The sequence below is a fragment of the Panthera uncia genome, assembly GCF_023721935.1.
Source record: "Panthera uncia isolate 11264 chromosome A3 unlocalized genomic scaffold, Puncia_PCG_1.0 HiC_scaffold_12, whole genome shotgun sequence".
Lineage (NCBI taxonomy): Eukaryota > Metazoa > Chordata > Mammalia > Carnivora > Felidae > Panthera > Panthera uncia.
In genome coordinates this window covers 21,119,171-21,145,465 of record NW_026057579.1, presented here as the reverse complement: position 1 = coordinate 21,145,465, position 26,295 = coordinate 21,119,171, and the positions used below count along the sequence as shown (strand labels likewise).

Sequence of the window (26,295 nt, the reverse complement as noted above, 5' to 3'; positions counted from 1 at the left end):
GTCCTGCTGCTGTGGGTCTCAACCCTGTCTGACCACCCGGGTGCCCCACTGGTGCTTTGCAGTCAAAACCACACTCCTCTTCTTTCCCCAACTCTGACTCCTTACTGTAGCTGGTGGCACCACTATTCTGCCTGTCACCAAGATAAAATCTGGGAATCAAACTGACACTTCCACCTGCCTACACATCCAATCAGTTCCCAACTCCTGCCAATGTTCCTTCAGAAACGGTTCTGAGCTCTGTTTTGTCACTCTTCCCCCACCTTGGCAACGTATCAGAATCATCTGGGAAGCTCTGAAAAATCCCCACACGCAGGCCATGCTTTAGACCATTTAAATCAGGACTCAGGCATCAATAGTTTTTTAAAGTTTCCCAGGTGATCCCAACGAATCTCTGATTCAAGCTAGAGAATCTCTGATTCAGCCCCTGGCCTGCCTCTCAAGCCCCGAGTTTCACTGTCCTGGCTTTGCACTTCGGCTCCAGCTTATAGAGTCCCCTCCCCTCCTCCGCTGTTTCTTGTCTTTGTCATGCTCTCCGCCATCCCACCCCACCCCACCCCTCATCTGCCTTACTCCTATTTACCTTATGGGTCTCACAGTTGCCACCTCCGGGAGGTCTCCTCTAATTCACCAATCTATGGTTGAATTAGGTACTCCTCCTCTGTACTCTCTTGGTGTCCAGTAAATACCTATCACTGTGCTTAGCATGTTGTTCTAGAATGATCTGCGTATGTGCCTGATCCCCTCACAGAGCTACACACTACCTGAGCCAAGGACTGACACTCTTTTTCATATTCTCAGAAGTTAGTCCTTTGCTTGGCCTTAATGCAAATGCTCAGGAAGGTAGTTGAATGATTTTCCAGAGACGAGGAAACATTTTCTGGAAAGAGGTTGTTTATGCCAGATATTCATGGATGGGTTGGATTTTGATCCATATGTTGCACTCAAGGTGAAAGCACCAACTTGATTACTTAAGTGTAAACTTCTACTTAACTCTGGTGCCTCCAAGCATTCACTAAAGTTACTTTGTACTAAGAATGTTTAATTCTACGTTTGCAAAGAGTATCAACTTGTAAGTTCCCTCCAATGTTTTCAGAAAAAGGTTGTGGAGCAAAAATTGTAAATAATAACATTATCCATTTATCCTAGATACTGTCTTTTACTTTCAAATCAAAATGTCTTTTGCTTTTGAGATACATATGATTATTTTGGATCAAACTATCTCAAGCTTGACGATTTAAAATTTCTTTTGCCCCTTGTGATATAAAACAATTCACTGGCCTGTACCCAGAGACCATGTTAAGGAAAAAGAGAAATTCCAAAGAAATTCAATCACGACTACATACAAATACTTAAAAATAAGTTTTAAAGGATGCTTCAAAAGAAATACACAATACAAGTAATGTAGTTTGTGTCATTTTAATAAACACACTTGCATAGTTATATTACAACTTTGTAAAAATAAAAACAGATTACCTCATGCCAAGCGTGCCCAGCATCTGCACAATCTCAAGACCTTTAATACTATAGTTTCAAGACACACAAAATAAAAATTTAAGGCAAAAACAGCACTTTGCAACAATTTAATAACTTATTACAGTAGCATCACAGCAGCATCCAATAATGCCACTTTAGGCAAAGTCTCTCAGTATTTCCATTATAGATTCTATTTACAAGAGTTTATAACTTGGTAAAATGTATTCTAAGAAAACTTGCCAAATAAAGCTTTGGACTGGAATTGGCATTTCTTTCTCTACTTTTCCTTCCCCCACTTTCTTTTAAACTATTAGTATTTCTTATTGTATTTTAAAATAAAAAAACAGCAGTTACATTTTTTAATAGTTGTATTATTGTAAAATGACTCTTTAAGATAAAGTTTTAGAGGAACCTATGCAATGGGTAGGACTGACTTAAATTTTCAAGTTTTCTAAAAAATCAGCTTTGGTTTTACAACTGATTTTTTCATTGCTGGAAAACCTATGAGATTTAATCACATACTTTAAAAATGATTATCACATACTATAATCTTTAAATAAATAGGTATTTTTAAAAATAAATAGGTATTTTGATTCTTTACTTCCCACGGGGTTCAGATTTATTCCATTTTAAGATTCTGTGTTCCTGATAAGCTCTTTCCTTCTACCATTGCTTTCTAAGCAAACTGAAAGCTGCCCTCCCATACTGAATGGGGGAGAGAGCAAGTACTTGGCTGAATATGAGGTACTACAAAGGAATGACTGCATGCGTTTTTAAGAAGGACTAGTACATGTCATACAATTTCCTTTACTTTTAGCTTTCTCTCAAATATATGGCAAAATACCTACACAAAGAGTAGTATTTCAGTAAATACAGTAATTTTATTTTCCAGACCAACAATTCAGCTTAAATATGCCATTATGTGATTTGATTTAGCTCCTGGGTACCTGACAAATACATTATTTTCGGATTGATTACAGATGCTAAGCTCCACCTGAATGTCATTCTTAGTCACTTACACCTGAATGTCATTCTTAGTCACTTATATTTATCAGTGTTACAGTGAAACAATTTGAGCTGTAAAAATACCTTTGAAATAATTTACCAGTGTATTAGATAAGCCCAAATTCAAAATTATAAAGAGAAAATATTATACCAAACTATGCAGCTAATTAACAGGTCTGATTTCCAACCCCAGGGTTTAAAATAGATTTAAAGTAACTGTACTTAACCCGAACCCGCCCAAAGAGTGCAAAAGCGGAGAGTTCAGAAAATACAAGGTGAGACCAAGTAATCCATACAATTTGGAAGATCAGGTGAGTTCACAAGGACTCAGTCTTTGCGCTGTCTCCTTTAGTGACTGCGGGCAAATCTGTTATTCCACTTTGTAAAGTGTTATTATTGCTTTCCTATTAATGTCATATTTTATAAAAGTTATCATGATGATGCCAAATACTAAAAATTGAGGTGGTCTAATAACTAGAAATCCCTGCCCCAGGGAGCACACATACACATCATCATACATCCCTGTAATGTTAATAAGCATTTTGAAACACAGACATTTGAACTTTGTAAAGTTCTAACTAAAGTACTGATTCTTTCTCAAAAAAAAAAAAAAGTTATGATTTAGGCAATGACTGAAATTATTCATTCACAATGTATAGGCACGTTAACATAAATATTGCACAAAATATGCCTCTAACTGAAACTCAGAGATATAAAAACACACTTCACTCTTCTTAAAGAACTCTGTGAGGAAATAAGATTCTATGATTGTATGTACACTTTTCCTGATAATACTCTGACATTCATAAACAGTAGATTGCACTGCAGTTTGTAAACATTTTAAGTTGCATAAACGTCTCATTGATTTTCAAACATAGTTTAATACTGCCTACTAACAATCCTTTTTGTTTCAGCTAAGTACTCTCCAATTTACTTGTTTATAATAATGTTTATTATCTTTAAAGTGTTTTCCATTCAAGGAAAACAAGTAAAATCCTATGCCGAAGTAGCCGATGTGTCTGAAGACAAGATATTAGCCAGAGAATTCTGGATGGTAAAATCAATCTTCCAGCCTCAAAGCATCTTCATGGACATAGAAGAATGCCAGCTCTCACACATCATTCTTTTGCTTGAACTCATTCCTGACTAGATAGAGCCTACAGGCCCGCATCAGGGGCATTTAAACTCTTCAAGGATTCCTTATGATTTTTACTAAACACATTAAGAAGAACGTCAACCAGTGTCCTTTCGTGACCTGAAACAGGCAGTCACCTAATTAAAATAGGTAACATGAATTCTGACTTTAGAATGTAGTACAAACGTTAAGCAAGGGAAGGTTTTCCTGTCTCAACTGTCAATGACGGGAGCCTTTCATTCCTCAAAAAGAATCCATTTTTAGGTCACCAAGAAAGAAGTGACAACTGACTGCTACAGCACATGATGCACTATCTTCATTAGCCCAGAGCTCACAGACACTAAGGGAACTCCCACAGTGCAGTACTCGTTTGTGGGCAGCCGAGACAGAAGAAACCCAGCTCACTTTGCATATACTGCTGGGGCAGGCTGCTTTCCTCTTTTCTGAGAAAGCTTCCCCAATGTGTTACTGCTCCCACCCCGAAATACACAGAAAATAGAGAAAAGGTTATTTCCAGTTATTGGCCTTTAAACGAATTTAAATATTGGTACTCATGATGGCACACTAGAAAGGAACAGAGCAAACAGTGCATATTTGGGAGCAAATCACGTACTGAACCAGTTAAGAGCTCACTGTGATTAGGATAAGATCAAACATAAGAGCAAAACATAAGCAAGTTTTATCTGAATTGTAATGAATATACACGTTGCGGTAACATTAGAAAAGCATGGCGGCCCATTCCAAACCAGTGAGAATAGTCTGTGCAAATAGTGGGTCTTTGTGTGTTTGAACTCCCACCATGTACGGGCAAACTCAATATGCATGCTAATGACCTACAATTACCAAATTAAAAAAAGAAGAAAAATGCTAAAAGATGCCAGAGTGAACAGCAGGGAAAGCCACACAAAGACCCACTATCCTTTAACTTGTTACAAATAAATTTTAACTGTAAATTAGAAACACAAAGAAATAATCACAAGTGGCTCTAACATTCAAACGAAGTTAATGAATTGTGTAGGAGATATTTGATCAGGGCTGCCTGCCCTGCCTCCACGCTAGAGTCAAACTTGGATAGTGGGTCTCTGGGGTGCTTTCACACTGGAAGACAACATTGGGTCCTATAAAAAGAAAAATGAGGAATAAAATGAACATAAAGCAAATTAAGTGGGTGAGAAAAAATTTGACTAATAACATGCAACATTAACTAAACAAATTTGAACTATTAAAATTCTCAAACTTTAAAAAACATCCTAATTGCATTATAAAATGAAAATAATAATTATAAAGGCCCAAGAAACGCAAATGGTAATCTAAAATTTAACCAATTTTCACGGACTCATATACTCCTGGCTGTTCTTCCTCTAGAACAGCTTTTATCTGTTCTTTATATTCCTGACTACCTAAGACTTAATTGGAAGAAGCGTTCTGCCACTGGAAAACAAGATAAACAACAACAACGCATCTGGAGAACGACCACTTTACATCCTAGGTGCTGTAACAGCCAAACATCCTGGAGAACTGGAATGCCTCCAAGAATCACTAGCCAAAGAGCTTCCAGTCCTGGTCCGCATGAAAGGCAGCTTCCTCTCTCAGGGCCAGGGAAGGCCCTCAGCTATGTCTAATTAATTAGATGAACTGGCTATAGCACCGAAAGCTGCCAGACCATCAGCGGAGCTTAAAACCGGTCATTCACTTAGGTAGCCCCAGTTTTTGGGGGGATGTTCAAATCATAAAAAACTGAACTGTTCCCATATTCAAATTAGGAAATTTAGTTGCTTTATCTAAATGAAAATCTCCCAGGATCAAAACTATCTTTAGAACTATAAGCCCTAAAGTATAAACAGTGCACTAATATTTCAAAATTATAGATACAGTAAAAATTCTTAATACTCGCACTGAATTACGAGCGTATCTCTAGCTTTGACCGAGTTACCATTTATATGTTCCCAAAACTCAATTAAAATGAAAGGCTAAATATTTTAGATAATTTCACAAGAATGATAAAAATATAAATCATTATGTATCTTGTAAAAAAAAAAAAAAAAAAAAAAAAGAAACCAAAAATCAAAAGGGTGGGAAAAAGTGACATTTTACAAAGGTAAAAAGTATTTCCAAGTGCTGTTTATTCTCTATTATGAATGCATTTTTATTGTCAAATGTAAGTAAGGCTAGGTAACTACGAAGAGATAGTTTTATATATAATACCAAATTTCACACTGAGATCTGGATCCTTGTTCTAAAAATAGTGAAAGAGATCTTGATTCATATGTCTCTTATGGCATCAGGTATCTTTTTAAAAAAATCACCTAACAGAGTTTTGCACACAGTTTAAACCGGTTTTTAATTTTCTCCTAATCTGGATGATGTGTAAATATGTGAGTAATAAATGAGAAGGTTGCAAAGATTAATAGCACCTGTACACTAAAAGGGTAATTTGAATAGGTGAGTACAGTAATTACTGGATACTCTTTGTTAAGCAGGAAAAGATTGTTAGAGGCTAAAAAAGGATGGTGGTAATGGGAAGTTGAAGCATAGACTGCTTACACCCAAGAACCTGTTAAAGACTTACAAATTTTTTCAGATGAAGTCTAACAGTAAGGTCTAAAGCTAAGAAAAAAGTATAAAATAACGCAGTATAATTTTTGATTTTGTAAAAGATTTCCTTTTGCATTTTATTGCTTTAGTCACTAATATTCGCTTGCTAAGAGTGCTGAGTTTAAGATACGCTCCAGGACAGAATGAGTGCAGTGCTGTCTATTAAAGCTTTTGCACTAGTTGAGGGGCAAATAGTTGGATATTACTCACACTGTTGACTTGGATCGGAGTCTGTTGTCATCTTAACATAGTTTGAAGGAAAGAGACCAGTCACCCCGTTGATTTCTCCTTGCCACCAGTCAGGATCATCTTTGTTCAAAACATTGATAAGTTGTCCCTTGGAGAAATTCAGCTCATCCTCGTTATTTGCTACATAGTCATACATAGCAATCACCTGACATACTACGAGAAAAAGAACAAAATAATAAAGTAAATTAATTATTAACACAAAGATCACATGTTATAACTCCCCTAGAACTTAAATGACTCTACTATTAAATGTTAAAATTAGGGTAAAAATTTCCTTGAGCTGCTCTGCTTCACCCTCCTTCCTCCATTTTCCTATTTTATAAAACAAGAATCTCCCAACTACGGTTAATCCAAGTGAACTGCTTCACTTTAAATAGTTGCCTTTTTTTGCAGAGAGTGAGAAAGAGAGAGTGCAAGTGGAGGAGTGGTAGAGGGAGAAAGAATCCCACCCAAGCAGGCTCCTTGCCTAGCCTGAAGCCTGCACAGGCTTGATCTCGCAACCGTGACATCACGACCTGAGCCGAAATCAAGAGTTGGACACAACCAACTGAGCCACCCCAGTACCCCAACTGCTTCACTTTAAGTATAATAGCATAGCAATTCCACTTTGAAAAATTTCAAGGAATGAAGTGGTTCAAGTATCACTTAAACAGTTGGCTGTTTGTATATAGATCTTTTTAGAAAGGAAGTTCTCATTGCAACATTACTTTCAGACAGAGTTACAAAAAGAACCAATTTTTAATATTTTTCAAAGCATATGCTAATCTAAGAAGTGGCTGAATTTCAACAAAACTTCTGTAAGATGAAATACAAGTTAATTCACTTCCATACCAGGATGAAAGGCAGGTGTAGTTCTTTCACTACTTGGACCCAAAAGTTTAACATGGCTGGCAGGAAACCATCCTTTCTGTCGCTTTTTTCCTCTGGCCTATAAAATTAGCAAAAGGAATATGAAAGATGGGATCAAAAATAATTACTGAGACATAAACTAAAAATGGCTGTGCAGTAAAGAATTTACCCTTGTCCCAAGAGAGGTCTGGACTCTACCTTTGGCTCTTGGGAGGTAATCTCTAAACCTGTGGTATGTCCTGACTGATAAGTGTCTTATTTCCTCTGGGCCTTGACCATGCCAGACAGTCTAACAATGTGACTTATGGGGGGCGCTCTGGGTGATACAGTATGAACTCAACCTCTAAAAGGACTGGAGACTAAGTTTAGCCATAAGTGCAGAACCATGTCTAGGATGTAAAAACTCTGGACACCAAGGCTCAAATGAGCTTCTGTGCTTGGCAACAGTTGATGTTTATTGTTGCCAGGAGTCAATGCTATCCATGACTCCACTGGGAGAGGACAATGAAACCTCTGTTTTTGGAACCCTCCTGAACTCAGCCCCATACATCTTTTTCCTTGTCTAATTATAATCTAAATTACTTTGCTGTAACAAACTGTAACTATGAGAAGAATAGCTCTCAGTGTCTCATGAGTCTTTCTAGTTAATTATTGAACTTGAGAGTGGTCTTGGGGACCTCCAAACTTCCAGCTGGTGTCAGAAGTCAGGGTGGTCTTGGGGACCCCTGAATTCTGCACTGGCCTTCCAGGTCAGTATTAAACAACTGGAAGGCTCAATATGCATATCAAAATGGTGCTGAGAACACTACTTGTAGAAGTCTGTTAGAGAAGTCTATTAGGAGGTCTTCTGGACTCAGAGTTCTCTGGATACTTCACACAAATAATATTTATAAACTAAAAAGACCCTTCCAGAGTTCTCCTAGGAATCAAGTCAGCACTTAAAATGGTACTGTGCACAATGAACACCTCTTGGGGCTCTGTCAATAATTAATGCAGAGATCACAAATAAAATTTGTGGAAAGCCATGCTCGTCATATTGTTGGGTCAATCTTTAAAGCAAATCAGGAAGGTGGGATTTCAAGGAGTTACTCAAGAAGATACTCAATTTTGAACCTCCAGTGTTCTTTAGGATTGTTTAAGACTAATGTGCAAGAATGAAGCTGTATTTATCCTCCATATTACAACCATATATCAAACCTACATAAAAATATAGCTATTATACCTCTCATGATCTTTTAATCTTAAAAAGCTTTTTATTTTTAGTCTTTCTAGTAAGGAACTTTGAAGAGAAAAGAACTTTCTGTATCAAAACATATGCAATAACTACTTCTGTTAACATTTTAGGAAAACATAGGTTCATTTATGCCTGCATTTCCTTTCCTTGCATTGCTGTTTCAAAAACGTAAGACTATGGTAGAGAAAGTCCAATGAGTAGCATTTTCTCAGTACACAGCCTGGATAATGTTTCTTCTCCTAGATAGAAGAGGCTATATACGGTAAGCCTGGGGTTATCCCAGGCAAAGATGATGGTATGCTTTCCTTTAAGATGGTGACCTATGGTTTATTAAAGCAGGTATTGGAAAACAATATGTCTGTAGAGAAAATTATTCTTGGTATCATTACTTATACCAATTCAGCTGTGCTAAAAATAAGCAGGGAAGAAACTAGAGGGGAACATAATACACCACAATGTTAATATTGATTACCTCTAAGTGGTATGATTATAGGTGATCTAAAATTGTTATTAATTTTATTTTCTAATGAGTGTGCATTATTTTTATAATAAAATTGATAAATATTATTTAAAGGTTATTACCTGTAATTCCCCTTGCCACCACCCACTTGAATTTTTCTTTAGGATTAGTATCAACTGCCCGGGTGCAAGGCTAAGTTGTTCAGAACCAGAAGCCACATATGCTGAAGTTACTTGAGCAATCTCTGAAAAGAAGACAGACAAGAAACTATGAATTCAAGACTATTAAACACTGTAGTACTTTTTTAACTCCATTATTATACATACCGGGTTTCTTGTTTGATGTTCCGGATTTGCTAGCACTCCCAAAACTCTGTAAGGAAAAGACATACTGTTTTATCATTTTCTAATAATCCAGATGTAAGAGTACAACGGTTATTATGAATTAGATTTCTAATCCCCAGGGTTCTTGTTCCTTTAAAATGAAGGTCTACTAACAAACATTACAAATGGATGATGCTGGCATCTGGTGACTCAACAAGAACAGCTCATTTTCTGCATCTTACCTGAATATCAAACATGAGCATCTGTGCCAGATACCTCTCATTTATCAGGTTAGCATCAATGCCCACTACATATATAGTTTGAGCCCTGTGTCGGGCTCTGTGCTGACAGCTCAGAGCCTGGAGCCTGCTTCAGATTCTGTGTCTCCCCCTCTCTCTACCCCTCCCCTGCTCACACTCTGTGTCTCTCTGTCTCTCAATAATAAATAAACATTAAAAAAAATATATCTTAAGGCATGCGTGAGTTCTGCTTCCGCTACCTAGGAGGTTTTTAATTTTTTTTGTATGTTCCCCATGAACGCAGGAACAACAACAACAAAAATCCATTTCCTGGGTGGCAACTATAACCTCAGTCTGACTTAACAGGATAGGGGTGCCTGGGTGGCTCAGTCGCTTAAGCGTCCGAGCTCTTGATGTGAGGTCATGATCTCACAGTTCGTGAGTTCGAGCCCCACACTGGGCTCTGGAGCCTACTTTATATTCTGTGTCTCCCTCTCTCTCTGCCCCTCCCCAGCTTGTGCTGTCTCTCTCTCAAAAATAAATAAACATAAAAAAAAACCCAAAACACCAAATAGTTGGGCCAACTACATTCCTTCTTTTCAGGAATTTGAACAAATAAAGGGATGGAATAGACAATTTTTTTGCTGTTGTTAGTGAACACAGTTATAGTTCAAGTACTGAAGTGGAATTGATGGCCTCTCAATAATAAATAAACATTAAAAAAAATTAAAAAAAAAATAAAGATTTTCCTTGGAGATCAGTGGTGACATTAACAAATGTTAACTTTTTGGTATTGTATGATGAAACGTGTCAATACTAAGAATATGTGCATAACTCAGTGATTCAGTATTTTCCAAATGACCAATGAATGATGTCACCACATGGGTAATGAATAATGTTACCAGCATGGGTAAAAAATCCATTCAATTTTAATTCAACAGTAAGAAATGTTCACTGATATGGCTTTAGATTCCATGTGTAACTAACCTGTAAAAATTTAACACTTACCAAGTTTTGGTGTAGTAATATCAAGGAATATCCACAAATATCTAAAAATGTTATTAAAATATGTCTCTGTTGGGGCACCTGGGTGGCTCAGTCGGTTGAGCATCCGACTTCAGCTCAGGTCACAATCTCACGGTTCGTGAGCTCGAGCCCCGCGTTGGGCTCTGTGTGTCAGTGCAGACAGAGCCTGTTTCAGATCCTCTGTCCCCCTCCCCACCCCACCCCACCCCCACTTCCTGCTCATGCTTTCTCTCTAAAATAAACAAACATTTTTTTTAAATTAAAAAAATATTTTTCTGTTTTCTCCCATATCTGCGTGAGGTTGAATTTTCTTTGTGCACATCAACCAAAAGAATGTATCACAACAGACTGAATACAGAAACAGGAGAATCCACCTGTCTTCAGGTTAAGCCAGACATTAAAGAGATTTGCAGAAATATAAAACAATGCCCCTCTTTTCACCAAACTTTTTTGTTTGAAAATATATTGTTGGTTTTCATAAGAAGCAAGTTATTTATATAACCATGTAATGGGTTTAATTTTGTTACTTTAAAATAAGTAAATATTTTTAAAACTGCAGTTTTAATTTCTAACATGGAATATATAACTATATTTAACCCATGCATTAAAAAAAACTCTTTATAGAGTCCCCAATTTTTTAAGAATGTAGAAAGTTCCAGAAACCTAAAAGTTTGAGAACTGCTGCACTGTACCATACTAGTAGAAGGATGAAAAGCAGCAGGAACTCATAATGTAGGGCAAGTCACATTAACGTCAGGGCCTTAAGGTAAAATTTTACAGACTGCTTCTTGGTGATCCCTTGGTAAGCTGGCGTGGATCTGGGATCATCCCTAGCTTTAGTTACCATGAGACCAGCCCTACCTCTGGGTCCTGTTCTTAGAAATTTAATGAAATCTGGTCTCTCTTACCTAACAGGATCCCTATAATAAACTGGTGCTACCTTAAGTGGTTTTCTTACAACCAAATCCTGACCAAACGCATATATACAGGAGTCTCTGTTTTAAGTATGAATCTCAAGACACAAGAATGGAATCATTTTGTTTCTATATCAAAATAACTTTACCTCCTGATCTTTTGGTTTGACATAATTTGATGGAAAAATTCCAGTTCTATCTCCAATACTTCCTGTCCACCATTCTCCATCTTTCTGGGTCACCAATATTTCTTCACCTTCAGTGAAAGTCAAATCTCCAGGTTCTACACTTGAATATGGATAAAGTGCAATATATTCTGTCGGAAACAAAGCAAAAAGAAACTAACTTGGGTTGTAAGATTATAGAAGGAAAAAAAATTATGTTAATCTCCAAATCCTGTGTAAATTAACGTAAAAGACCTTATAACTTAAGAAAACCTAATGTAAAAAGATCTTAAAACAGAAAAAGGAATGAAGCGATTGTTTAAGAATTTCTTAGAAAAAGACTACTTAACATAAGTCATTATCATGGAGTTGCTTTTTTTTCCAACTGTATCATCTTATCACAGAGAATAATCCATAAACACAAACAGATCCAAGTATCTCTACAGAGTCAAGATATGGAAAGTATTCTTCAACCTCCTTACACAAAATACATTTTAATATGCTAGGTTCTTTTCTCTTTAATTCTTATATAAATACAGTTACGAAAATGCCCAATATTCAGCTGACACCAGTACCAGAGGCCAAGCTCCACCACAATGACCCAGCTTCTAGCACAGTGCTTGGCACACAGATGCTCAAAAAATACTTGTTAACAAATGGCCTCAAGGGAAAGGTCTGCATGTCAATATTGGCTTTGGTTTCTGTCCCTGTTATTACTGCTACTTGGAACAAACAGTCGATGATCTGGCTTTAGTCTTTCTTTTCTAGTTATTTTTATTTGTCAACCTGGAATTTCATCTGTACATCCTAAACTAGAGATGACCGGGAACATCATCTACGACCTGTTTACTATTCACTATTCACTATTCAATTGCCAGGATTACTCAATTTATGGGATTTAACAAAACCAGAAATGCATGCAACACTTAGGTATGCAGTAATAAGCAAGGTCCTTCCCAAAAAACTCCTCACTACTTTCCCAGACTCATCCCATAGCACTCACTCCACAGTGAACCTATTATTCCAGCCTTGCTGGTGACCTGAGTTCCCTATCCATTCATAGCTATGTTCTGGCTCATGACTTTCTCTCATTCCACAAGACCTGTCTCTTCCTAGGTCACTATGCAAAACCCTACTCCTTGCTTGAGATGATTCAGTACTGCCATGTCTGTGGATTCCCAGTTCCCACTTAAAACGAAGTTATGTCCACTCATTATAGAATTTATTACAATGGTACCCCTATCTTCCCCAGTCTACTGTGAAGACTCGGGAGACTGTGTTTTATTCATCCTTGTATCTTTTAGGCGCTAGCATAAAACCTTAAACACAGTAGCTACTATATAAGCAGTTTAAATTACCACTAAACTGATTTTCTTGAGCAAAAACAGAAACATAATTACTTCACTTCAACTAATTTTACAATGGACGTATAGAATTCATTTATAAATAACGTTAAATAAAAATGCCCGAAATGAGAATAGACAATCTTTCATTTTTTCGAAATAAATAATAAGTTATTAGTCGAACAACCTAAAGGGCTACAGAAAAAATTTGTGTAATAATTATAATAAAACATACCTTGATTTCAAATCCTACTTAATGATTTATAGGATCCACCATAATTAAAATGCAATTTGTAAACAACTAAACGTACTAAAATTGCCTTATTTTCTAAATTACTGTAACGCAGGTGTATTATAAGAAAACAAAAAATTTCATGCTATCTCACTGCAACATCTTTTATTTATGATCTTACTTACCAAGTCTATGCTGAATGTTTATAGTACTGATTTTCTAAAAATGCCCTATTTTTTTCTCTAGTCTCAATATTCACGTGAAATAAACAAAGGACAGGTTTTCCTAAAATCACTTTAACACTGAAGACACAGAAACAGGGAGGATAACCACTGAGGGAAGTCAGATAGTCAATAGCTAATCTGACGCCCATATAATTTACAAATTGCTGTAAACTCACCCTCTCCACCTGTGTAGGCTGCAGAGGTAGGTTTCTTGTTTACAGCTGCATACAAAGCTTCTGGTCTGCCAGATAAATACAGAAACAGATAAGAAAAAATAACTATGAAACAAAAAGCCATCAACAAGCAAAACCAAGAAACGTGACAGAAGGTGTTTGCGGTACATTCTTTTAGGACTTTCTAAAAGGAATTTAAATATTGTCTCAGTAAACAGGCTAGAAATATTCTCATACAAAAAACTGTAGGGGACTAAGAATGCCTAGTTACAGACTTCTAAATTTTTTACTACAGTCAAGTAATTTCAACATGATTTTTAAATAGTTTTTTAAGTGTGAGATATTTTGCCTTTCTAAAGGAATGTAAAAGTCACCAATGCTTTGGTAAATGGACAGTTATTTGGAAAAGCATATGGCGGGCTTGGCTTCATACAGGGAGAACAAGGACAGTATGTAAATTTTAGTATCTGTTTAGAGTACACTACACTTAAATATATAAAAATAACAACTTTATTTTTTATATTTCAGAGCAGGTAAAACTTTAATTTCCAACTTAACCCAGGAAATGGAAAAAATCTGGAAGCCTGTCATGTTTAAGAGCTAGACATCTGGGGGCGCCTGGGTGGCTCAGTCAGTTAAGTGTCCGACTTTGGCTCAGGTCGTGATCTTGCAGTTTGTGAGTTCGAGCCCCGCGTCAGGCTCTGTGCTGACAGCTCAGAGCCTGGAGCCTGCTTCGGATTCTGTGTCTCCCTCTCTCTCTCTCTGCCCCTCCCCTGCTCACACTCTGTCTCTCTCTCTCAATAATAAATAAACGTTAAAAAAAAATTTAAAAAAAAAGCTAGACATCTGTAGGATGCACCAGGGCTTCCCAGGATCCTTGAGGAAACTATATAGCAATAAGTCAGTACTCAGAATGGAACCTCGCTACAACTCATGGCCACAACTGAATGCACCACCACCTTGTTTAGGGCATGATCTCTCCATTACTGCAGGTTTTCAAATTACAGGTCTTATCTGTTAGAAAAGATCAGTAATGAATGAGAAGTTGGGGGGAACAGCATTTAAACTTACTGCCTTTACGCTGAAGTTTTCTTCTCTGTAAAATGTTATGGCGTTTAAGATAATTCCTGTAAAGGGCCCACCACAGTGCCACACGTCAGCTCTGAATTGTTATCATTTACACACTTCTAAATCTAAAATTCTGTGTCAGTCTGAAGAGCAAATTTCTGCACTGGAACTAAAAATTCATACAGAGAATCTCAGCCTTGAAAATGTTTTTAAAGATTAATTTACTCTTTTTATCCCATCAATTGGAAAACCGAAGGCAAATAGGTTATTCCACATAGGCTGACAAAAAGAACAATCAGAACTCAAGCCTCTTGATTTCCAAAGACCTGTCTCTTTTCATTCAATCAGATCACTTTTTTATTCGGATCAACTTCAGTATAAAACACAAGGAGACAGCTGCTTATCACTACTTTTGTACTTATTTCTTAAACATCTTAAACATGCCTGGAGATCTCATTCCTCTACAGACTGGGAAATTAAGGCCAGAGACCTTATTTAGTTTTTACTTGTTCTTCACTTGAAAATTGATTCATCTGATTGTTCATTCAATGAATCCTCTCCTTATTCACTGAGCTAATATGACTGAGAAGCTACTATGCATTGAGATTACACTAGGCAGGAAAAAAAACTGAAAAACAAAGACACGGATCCTGCCCTCCCAGAGCTTATGATCTAAGAGGAGAGATGGGTAAGAAAATAAATAATTGCAACCCAGTCTGTTATGTGCAGTAAGAGAGGTATGATCTTCAAGGAATTCTGGAGGCCCAGAAAGGGAATGCCCTACACTTTGGCAATGGGGAGGCCGTCAGCAAAGGTTTAAATACTGACAATGCACGGTAAATAAGGGAGAAGTGTTCCAAAGGAAATGAAAAGTAACTCTTGAGCTGCCACAAAGAAAGCAACAGACCTAAATTTTAAGCACTTTGAAAACTTTAGGCATCTGAAATAACTAGAATAAAAGATATTCTAAAACTGGTACAAATATGTGAAGTACACTTTTTTTCACTCTAGAAATCCCCCTCTCGATATTCAAACTCAAGCATAAATGTTTTATTTTATGGTATAGCCAGTTGTTCTTCAGCCACCTCATTAGTGAAAACACCAACATCCACATCTCACGTAAACACAAAATGCTTACTCTTCCCGCTTGACTTCACTCCCAGGGAGTATTTTGACATAAGATTTTGGAAACCACCCTCTTCCTCCATGCACCTCTCCAAACCACCAATTTTCTTGCTGTTCCAAGACAGTGATAATATCATGTTTTGAAAAGTTCAAGTGGTTATCCTTCTTTGCAGTCCAAGAACACAGGGCCTGCGCCTTTAGGTTTTCTACAACCTGTCCCTGTGAACATAAAAACACAAAATTTTTAAAAAAGTAACCACAATTTTTGTTTCCTACTATATAGCTTGTTCACAGTTCAAACAAAGACCAGTTTGGTACGGTGGTGCCTTAAGATAACTTTTATCTACTCTACTAAATGATTTACAATTATATATGACAGACAACCATTTGAGTAGCCTTCTGTTAAAAGTTTTTCCCTGATCTCTGAACAGTGCTAATATCATTAACACCCTTGTCTTTCCAGAAGCTCACCCTCTGGTGACTGATGGGTCCTCTTTGTCCAGTCCCTTTCCCTTCCCGTTTCACATGATTTTTCTAAATTATCTTAGTTATGTCTATGCCTTCTCTAATCTATATCTTAATTTTAACTTTATCTCCTGAGCTCCAGACTTGTAAGTCAGACTACTCATTGGGCCTTCCCACCAGGTTGTCTCTAAACCAAATACCTTAAAGTTGCACGGTGAGACATCATTTTTAGAGCTCACGGAACCCACTCCTCTTGCAATGCTCACCCAAGACAATGCTATCACCATCCTTCCAGTTACTCAAGCTCAAGACCCTGAGGAACCTTCTTTAACTCCCAACTTCTTCCTTACTCTTGACATTTCAATGGATTGCCAATTTTATGTCAATTCCTAGTAATCTTAAATCCACCTCCTCTTCTATACATTTTCTTTACTGTGGTACCAGTTTACGTCATCATCTCTTGTAATTAGCTACTGTGGCATCCTTCCTTGCTTGGTTTCCTTCCTTTGCTTCCTTCCACCAATCGACCCCTGTACTACTGCTGGGAGTTAGGTTTCAAAAATACACACACCTCTTGGAAACCTTCAGGGGCTGCCCACTGCCAAGCAGCTAGGCATGGTATTAAACACTTCACACATAAAACTCACCCTCTAGCTTTCCTGCTTGACCCTTTCTCCAAGATTCCTGTACTCTAGCCACACTATAAATAATTCTTGTCCTGGAAACTCTGTGTTAACATGCCTCACTGACTTTCCCCAAATTATTTTTTCACAGGAATAACTTTCCTTCTCTGTTTGCTAAAATCTTGCTTATCCTCAAAGGTCCTGCTCAAATACTTGGTCCTTTGTGAACCCTGCTCCAATTCCCAAAGAGTGAATGAGATCTCTCTCGGCTATACAGTCCTCAAGATTTTGTAGAATATCTTTATTACAACCCTTCACATACTTTACAATTATTTATATATGTGTCTGTTTCATTAGATTATGACTCCTTAATGGCAGAGATTTTTTTTCCATTAAATTTCTAGCATATAAAGAAATGCCTGGAACCTATCTATGGTCATGAAGTAAACATTTTTTTGAGTGAAGGTGAAATTTGTAGGGCTCTGTTTTGACAAAGTCTGTGATTTCTTTTCAACAATATTAATGTAACAATGCCTGCAATGGTTACATGTAAAGCAGAGGCTAAATATATGTAACATAGTTCCCACACAAATTTCTTACCAACAAAACCCCAAAAACCTCCAAGCCCACATATCTTCTCACAATAACTATGAATTAAGAATAATATAGCCAGATTTATAAAGATGACATTTTGAGCTTAGAAACCCTAGCTGCTAGCAACTGGGTGCTATGAAAATGAACTGTTGAGAAACTTCTAAGTAATAATAATAATAATTTGTTTACATCATATCACATGTCAATGACAAGAACAGAAACCAAATACTACAAACTCTGGCTAAATGAGTAAGTGATGTCTTTGTACAAAAATTTTCTATTTTATGTGAACATGAGCAATGTCAAAGAATAAAGCAGAGAAAAATTAAAGATACATACCTGTCCATGAATCGGTGATATAGATCCAGGGGAAACAGTACGAGTAAAAGCTGATTTTTTCTGCCATGATGTATTAACAGTTAGGTTTGTAAAAGATACATTTTGATAATCAGTCACTGATGCTGGTTGATTTGAAGAAAGTGATCTGTAAAATACAACACTTTGATGTAAATACACTTCATCATTTAAAATCTAATGAAGCACTACAAATTTATCAACTTATACATAATTCACATTGTGTTTAAACACAATTTTGGAAAAAAGAATTCACGAACCAAGTACTGACCTACATTTTTGTTTATTAAATTTCAGTATGAAATCTGGAACAGAAGGTACTCTTGAAGAGTCCAGCACAGATTATAATATGATTAAGTAGCAGGTTGACACAAATACATTTGCAGGGCTAAATACACTGCACTGTTAGCTAAAAACTTACTCAGAAGAAGTTGAGGTAGCAGATACTGATACTGTAGGGGGAAGTAAGGCCTTCTTAGGAGACACAGATTTTTCACCTGATGGCATTTTTTCTACATAGTTGCAAGGAAACCAGCCAAAATTTCCTTGAAAACTACCATAAAGCCAACCAGGTTCTCCTACGGTTTTTTCATCAACCTATGGAAACAAAAAGAAGGGTTAACAATGGTTAGAATGTCACACATTTACAAAGGAAAGAGATGCAGACTACTGTACAATAGCCTCATTTTCAGAATTAAGCTCATGTAACTAAAGAGCTGAGGCATTTTCTTTTCTTTTTTATTTCTTAAAAAAAGTTTTTTTTCATGTTTATTTTTTTTTTGAGAGAGACAGAGTGTGAGCAGGGGAGGGGCAGAGAACGAGAGGGAGACACAGAATCTGAAGCAGGCTCCAGGCTCCACGCTGTCAACACAGAGCCCGATGCAGGACTTGAACTCATGAACCGTGAAATCATGACCTGAGCTGAAGTTGGACGCTTGACTGAGCCACCCAGGTGCCCCTTTTCTTTCCTAGAGAGAGGGCGCAAGTGAGCAAGGGGGGCAGAGAGAAAGAATCCCACAAGGTGGGGGGTAGAGAGAGAGAGAGAGAGAGAGAGCGAGAGAGAGAGAGTGAGAGAGAGAGAGAGAGAGAGAGAGAGAAGTGGGGCTCACCCAGGGCTCATGTTTTTACCCAAAGCAGGGCTCCTGTTCACCCGAAGTGGGGCCTGAGCTCACCTGATGTGGGACTTGAACTCATGAACTGTGAGATCATGACCTGAGCTGAAGTCAGATGTTTAACAACTAAAGCCACCCAGGCACCCTGAGCTGAGGCATTTTCTACATATTAATAGGTCACTATCTCTAATGACAAACAAAGGTGCCCTTTAGAAAAAAATGTTCACTTATTTTGAGAGAGCGAGAGCGAGAGCGGGAGCGAGAGCGAGAGCGAGAGAGAGAGAGAGAGAGAGAAGGAGGGAGTGCATGAGCAGGGGAGGAGCAGAGACAGAGGGAGAGAGAGAATCCCAAGCAGGCTCCGTGCTGTCAGTGCAGAGCCTGACATCGGGGTCAATCTCATAAACTGTGAGATCATGATCTGAGCTGAAATCAAGAGTCAGATGCTCAATCGACTAAGCCATCCAGAAGCCCCCAAAAAATGAAATTTTAAAAAGGCACCTTTGGCTCTTGATTTTGGCTCAGATCATGATCTCACAGTTAGTGAGACTGAGCCCTGCATCTGGCTCTGTGCTGGGGAGGGAGTCTGCTTGGGATTCACTCTCTCCCTCTCCCTCTGCCCTTCCCAACCTATGCCTGTTGTGCACTCTCTTTCTCTCAAAAAATTTAATTTCATCCAAGTTAAATACACAAAAATAGTTAACAGAAACAAACAGCATTCTATATGACTTATGATGGAAGATCCCATCACTCATTATGCCCTGATTTCCACTCCTGGTAACAACTTGCCATTCGTAGTTGTTTTTCTATACCATCCTCTATATTTCTCCTTCCTTCCTTCCTTCCTTCCTTCCTTCCTTCCTTCCTTCCTCCCTCCCTCCCCCGCTTCCTTCCTTCCTTTCCTTCCTTCCTCCTTCCCTCCCTCCCTCCCTTCCTTTCAAGTAGGCTTCACACTCAGCATGGAGCCCAATGCAGGGCTTGAACTCATGATCCTGAGATCAAGACCTGAGCTGAGATCAAGCCAGATGTTTAATACCCAGGCACCCCTATCTTCTATATTTCTAAATAATGTATTTATACTATTATTTCCTGAATGTTTCAATTTTAAACATCATCCATTGGATTTTGATTATGGAAAATCAACATTTAACTTTTATTGCATCTTCTTTGTCTATCAACACTGCTATCTCAAATTTTTTGGTTTAATTATATTTAATGTTTATATTATTATGACTAGGTAAACAAATATTTCACATCTAAATCATGTAATGTTCTGATAATTACATTTCCTTTCTTGCAAACTTGTTATTTTCCTATAATCATTAATTTTTGTTTTGTTTAGTTTTGTTTAGTTCCTATTAGAGTAGTCTTCTTGAGCTAAGAGAACTAGAAAACTTTCTCTAAATACTGTTTTTCAACTGGTAACACATACAGGTGATTTGTAGTTTCATCTCTTCTCCCTTTTATTGCTGAGTAATATTACATTGTATAGATGTACCACAATTTGCTTGTATGTTTACCTACTAATGGACATTTGAGTTGTTTCCAGTTTTTGGCTATGATAAAACTATGAACATCTGTCTTTGTATATTGATCTTATATCCTGCAACCTTGCTAAACTCACTCATTAGTTCTATCATTGCTATGTAATAATTAAAAAATGGTGTTCTAAAATATAACAAAAGGAACCACTGATAAAATATTATCTTGTAAATCTAGTTTAAGGCTAAATTTAAAACAGCTAAGCCACAGCACTAAAAATGAAGAACAATAGACTTCAAGGAATTACTCAACCTAAAGCAGAATGCTCAGCAATATACCTAATTTAAATGCTGGTCTCAAGGCAAGGATCACTGACAGGTATGAATACTGGCATTCAAACACTAACTTCCTTCCTTCCCTACAAACTTTTAAAAGCCTACTTTCTTCAATACTTTTTCCTTAAACTTTCTAGCTTTTCAAGAAGACAAGCCCCACTCATTTAATCTTTAAAATTAGACCAAGTTTGCTTTTGTAACAGGTTAATTTTAATAAATTTCGTATCTATAATTTATGGCCCTAATTAATTTTTAGTTGTCAATTTACATAGAAAGTGAAACTAAAAAAATGTATGTAAGTTCTCAGAGGTTTATGGAAACTATTACCTCAAAAATAGCATTAACATATAAGAATGCTAGAAAAACAGGTTGTCACAGAAAATGTTGCCAGGACTCAGTGGAATTTCTAATCTTTTTCACCTTCAATCAAATCTCTTCTGCCACCCTTATCCATTAAGTTGACTAGGTCTTGCCTCCTATCTGACCAAGAATAGGGAAACCATCAGATCTGAGCTCACCTTCGAATTCAGCAAAATGTATTTCTAGTCCCATGCATCCTTTCCTTCAGCCCTCTAACCAAAATGGAAGAGCTGTCTAATCTTCCCACTACTCTCTCCTCCGATGCTCTAGGTCCTAAGCCCTCCAGCCTTACTGAGAATCATCTTCACCTGTACCCACTGGTCAGAACAGAGAGGTTTGCCAGGGAGCCACGAAGTGCCTTCCTGAGTGTTCTGTATGTTGATCTGAGTGGTAGTTTCACAGATATATACATGTGTACAAATTATCTGAGCTGTACACTAACAATTGTGCACTTTACTAAATCCACTATCATTAACCTTTTCCCTCTCTGCAGATCCTATCATTATTTAAACTTGCAAATAAACCAGCAAATTTGCTCAAGCCAAGATAAAAAAACCAAAAAATGAAACACAGAACTTCCTTCAACCCACTCTCCTCATTAATCATTTTCTCTCCCTTCCCACTTTCAACTTTATTTTTTTTATTTTTTTTTTTTTTGGGACAGAGAGAGACAGAGCATGAACGGGGGAGGGGCAGAGAGAGAGGGAGACACAGAATTGGAAACAGGCTCCAGGCTCCGAGCCATCAGCCCAGAGCCCGACGCGGGGCTCGAGCTCACGGACCGCGAGTACGCCACCCAGGCGCCCTCCCTTCCCACTTTCAAAAGCTAAGCTCCTTCAAAGAATTTTATATATTCACTGTCTCCTCTTCCTCCCTTCCAATTTCAGGTCACTGAAATCTGGCTTGTTCCCCACCATTCCACTCAACTGTTTTCCTCAAGGTTAACAATAGCTCTGATACTGCTAATCTAATGGCTGTTTTCTAAGTCCTATCTTATTCACATGCAGACCACTCTTCTCAAAGTTCATTGACACTAAACTCTCCTGGCTTTTTCCTAATGACTCTAGTCGTTTCTTTTTAAGGCTCCTCTTCTTCTAATAATCCCTTTAGTGTTAGTGTCTCTTAAGGATCATCATCCATCCGCTATGCTCAAGGCAATTACCATCACAACACAATGATGACACTCAAATTGGCCTCTGATCTCTGCCTGAGATCTCTCTAGACATCTCTGGATATTCAACTGCTATCCAGAAATCTGAAACTCATCCAAACTTGAACTTATTATAATTCTCACCTAAGTTCCCTCCTTTTAATCTTCCTCTCTCAATGAATGACATGGTCATCAACCAAGTTATCGAAATCAGGTATCTGGTAGTAACTCATGACTCATTGGTTATATCAGTGATTTGGCAGAGAACACCCTCAAGAAACTCCAGCTGACTCAATGTTCCTATTGTCATCGCCATCAGATTGGCTTGATGACCACGGGGGAGGTCTGCTGTAAAGCTAGTAGCTTTCTACCACCTTCCTTCCTCTGCTTTAGAATGTCCTTCTCATCAGACTACCAGCTCATTAAGTGCAGAGACTGTGTGTCTTGTTTACTATATCCCTAGCATAGCCCTCAACAAATACTTGTTGATGGTAAAAGACAGAACCAAAAATATAAATAGGTTCTTGACCAAACATGTCCAGAGATAGGCTGCATCTCTTCATTCTTAGACACAACTTCATCATCACCAACAGGTGGAGGAGGAACAGGAGGGCCAGCAGACTGTGGATTGTCAGTGGTGGCAACGGTAACAGAAGGACTGTGTAGCTGGGGATTAACCTGAGTGTTTGAACAGAGGTTTCTGGTAAAACCTATGCCAAGTACCATTAAATAGTTGCAGTATAACTGATAAAAGACACCAAACTGGTGACTATGCAGGCTAAAAAGAAAACACACACTGGCTAGGTATTCTAGGTAATATTACTTTAATTTACTAAGAAGAAAAGTGACACAGAGACTAAAATCCAAGTTACTATGCTTCTAAAGCCTGTATTCTTTCCATTATATCACAATAGCTGTATCAAATGCTATTCCCTGCATCTTCTCTTATTCATCCATTTTACATGGTTTGTGACTATATAATAAAGGCCTTTAGTTTCAAGGAACAAGGGATTGCATCTAGTTAGGGCTATAGAGTCTACTTCCTTCAATTCTTTTAATGGTTGTCAGGAAATAATCAGCACCCCCAAATTTCATTGGTAATTTATTAAAACAACACAATCAGCATCACTTTTTAAAAAATGTTTATTTTTGAGAGAGAGAGAGAGAGAGAGAGAGAGAGAGAGAATGAATCCAAAGCAGGCTGAGCTGTCAGCACAGAGCCTGACACAGAGTTTGAACTCAAGAGCTGTGAGATCATGGCCTGAGCCAAAGTCAGACGCCTAACCGACTGAACCACCCAGGCAACCCTCAGCATCACTATTTATGCTGTGAAGCAGTATGGCACAGTGTAAAGACCACTGGATTTGGAAATCAAAGATGCGTACTTGTGACCCACTCTGGCACTGTCCTACTGACTGTTAACATTTTGTGTAAGTCTAAGCTTCCTTACCTAGAACACAGCAGTGATAAATAATATGCAAGTCTGCAGCATCTCATTAGGGACAAATCAGATAAAGCTTAAGGTATACATTTTAAATGGTATATCACTATATAAAATTATAGAGTAATATATTACATTGTATTAAGCTTCTTCATGAGCAAAAAAGACTGTTTCCTACCTGTATTATATCCCCGGAATTAAAACTCATCTCATCATGGCTCCTGGCTTCAAAGCGGTACAATGCTCTATAATTCACCAAAGCAGTAGCTGGCTCACCTAAAGAGAAGATAATTGTCATTATTTGCTACTTTCACGTATACCCATCTTTGCGATGACTCAATATAAAGAGCCTGTAAAATCAAAAAGAAAAAGAACTGAACATCAAACAGCAAAATGAAAATCCATTTGACAAAGGCTTGTTACAATTTAAATATGTTGTATGGCCACAGAATCAATATAAAAGCAAACAAGGACATTTATCTTTAGGAAAGCAGGAGGCAATGATACAAAGACATGACTTGTGGGGGGCCATGAGTGAGGATGTATGGGAAGATGTATGAGTGGTGGCAGGCGAGGCTGTGCAAAGTGCAGGCGGCTAAGCAGCAAGGTTTGATCTGTGGCAGTCAGGATACAACAGGAAGAGACAAAAAGAGAGGTCACAAATGAGGAGATTGGCAGCAAACAGGGTTCAGTGAAGAAAGAGCTCTAAATGTACCAGTATGGTTCTAAAAGAAAAACAGAAGAGCTCACAAATACACTAGCTTTGATAAGAATAAAAATATTTTACTTTATTCATTTGCAGAATGAATGCTTTAGCTTATAGAAATTTCAACACATGTGCCAATAATAAGGATTGAAATATCTGTCTGTCCAAAGAGATATGTATCAATAATATTTAAAGTATTTTAGGAATGGACTCTGAGGTGCATCAAAAACAAAGTATATCTTTTGAGGAAATTTCAGTGTGCAAAGACTTAAATTTTATTGGTGTTTCATTAAAATAAACAGTTTAGGGGCACCTGAGTGGCTCAGTTGGTTAAGTGTCTGACTTTGGCTCAGGTCATGATCTCACAGTCTGTGAGTTCAAGCCCCACATCAGGCTCTGTGGCTGACAGCTCAGAGCCTGGAGCCTGTTTCAGATTCTGTGTCTCCCTCTCTCTGCCCCTTCCCTGCTCACACTCTCTCTCTCCCTCTCAAAAATAAACATTAAAAAAAATAAAGTTTATAGTTAACACCAATTGAAGAAACTCTTTACAGCTGTTTACTTCAATTATGAAAATGTCAGAGTCTGTTCATAGTTAGTCAGTGATTACAATTTTCTTTTCTACATGTTGTTTTAAGACTTCTACCCTCAGTCTGTTTTAACAAGCCTACACACTCCTCCAAGTTTAATTCAGAAAAAGGTTTTTTCAGACTCAAAGGTTAACATCTACTTATATATATTTTTTCCCTCTCATCAGAATCATTTTTTCTTGTTGCTTTCGTTGCTCTGTCTCAGAAAAATCAAATCTATCATTTTTATCCTTACCCTTACATTGTTTCTCCTCAGCCTTCCGTTCCTCTTCTTGAACTTTTTCTTGTGTTTTTTCTTCCTGGAGTCGCTTTTGTTTTTCTTCTTCCTCTTTTCTAAGGTTTTCTCTCCATAAGTTTTCTTTTCCTTGCTTTGCTTTCCTTTACATAAAAGAAAGAGAATTTGGTGCGCCTGGGTGGCTCAGTTGGTTAAGGGTCCAACTTCGGCTCAGGTCATGATCTTGCGGTTAGTGAGTTCGAGCCCCGCACTGGGCTCTGTGCTGATAGCTCAGAGCCTGGAGCCTGCTTCTGATTCTGTGTCTTCCTCTCTTTCTCCCCATCCCCTGATCGTGTTTTCTCTCTCTTTCTCTCTCTCTCAAAAATAAACATTAAAAAATAATAATAAAAAAAGAATTTGTATCATGTCCTAAAATTTGTTATGCAAAAATATCAGATCTTGTGCTCAACGTTGCTCCTCATCAGGGAAATACAAATCAAAACCACACTCAGGTATCACCTCACGCCAGTCAGAGTGGCTAAAATGAACAAATCAGGAGACTATGGATGCTGGCGAGGATGTGGAGAAACGGGAACCCTCTTGCTCCCTTGGTGGGAATGCAAATTGGTGCAGCCACTCTGGAAAACAGTGTGGAGGTTCCTCAAAAAATTAAAAATAGACCTACCCTATGATCCAGCAATAGCACTGCTAGGAATTTACCGAAGGGATACAGGAGTACTGATGCATAGGGGCACTTGTACCCCAATGTTTATAGCAGCACTCTCAACAATAGCCAAATTATGGAAAGAGCCTAAATGTCCATCAACTGATGAATGGATAAAAAAAACTGTGGTTTATATACACAATGGAGTACTATGTGGCAACGAGAAAGAATGAAACATGGCCCTTTGTAGCAACATGGATGGAACTGGAGAGTGTGATGCTAAGTGAAATAAGCCATACAGAGAAAGACAGAAATCCATATGGTTTCACTCTTATGTGGATCCTGAGAAACTTAACAGAAACCCAATGGGAAGGGGAAGG

General features: G+C 37.8%; 1 protein-coding gene across 12 annotated transcripts in view; it reads right to left on the bottom strand.

Moving 5' to 3' along the window:
- The window catches only part of ITSN2 (intersectin 2), a 145,655-nt gene that overhangs the window by 38,906 nt on the left and 80,454 nt on the right, over window positions 1-26,295 (bottom strand). For 9 of the 12 annotated variants that reach the window (XR_007462358.1, XR_007462357.1, XM_049651948.1 and 6 more), the window contains 11 exons: window positions 25,273-25,415; window positions 23,923-24,020; window positions 18,289-18,464; window positions 17,853-17,997; window positions 15,845-16,050; window positions 13,642-13,706; window positions 11,652-11,818; window positions 9,327-9,372; window positions 9,123-9,244; window positions 7,289-7,385; window positions 6,419-6,610 (listed from right to left, as the gene is read on the bottom strand). Coding sequence is in view for 10 of the 12 variants with exons in the window: in XM_049651948.1 (XP_049507905.1) it covers window positions 6,419-6,610; window positions 7,289-7,385; window positions 9,123-9,244; window positions 9,327-9,372; window positions 11,652-11,818; window positions 13,642-13,706; window positions 15,845-16,050; window positions 17,853-17,997; window positions 18,289-18,464; window positions 23,923-24,020; window positions 25,273-25,415 (1,457 nt within the window). In the remaining 2 variants the exon portion in view is untranslated. The remainder of the gene's footprint in view (window positions 1-6,418; window positions 6,611-7,288; window positions 7,386-9,122; window positions 9,245-9,326; window positions 9,373-11,651; window positions 11,819-13,641; window positions 13,707-15,844; window positions 16,051-17,852; window positions 17,998-18,288; window positions 18,465-23,922; window positions 24,021-25,272; window positions 25,416-26,295) is intronic. The other 3 variants (XM_049651949.1, XM_049651954.1, XM_049651957.1) reach the window with 1 other exon arrangement.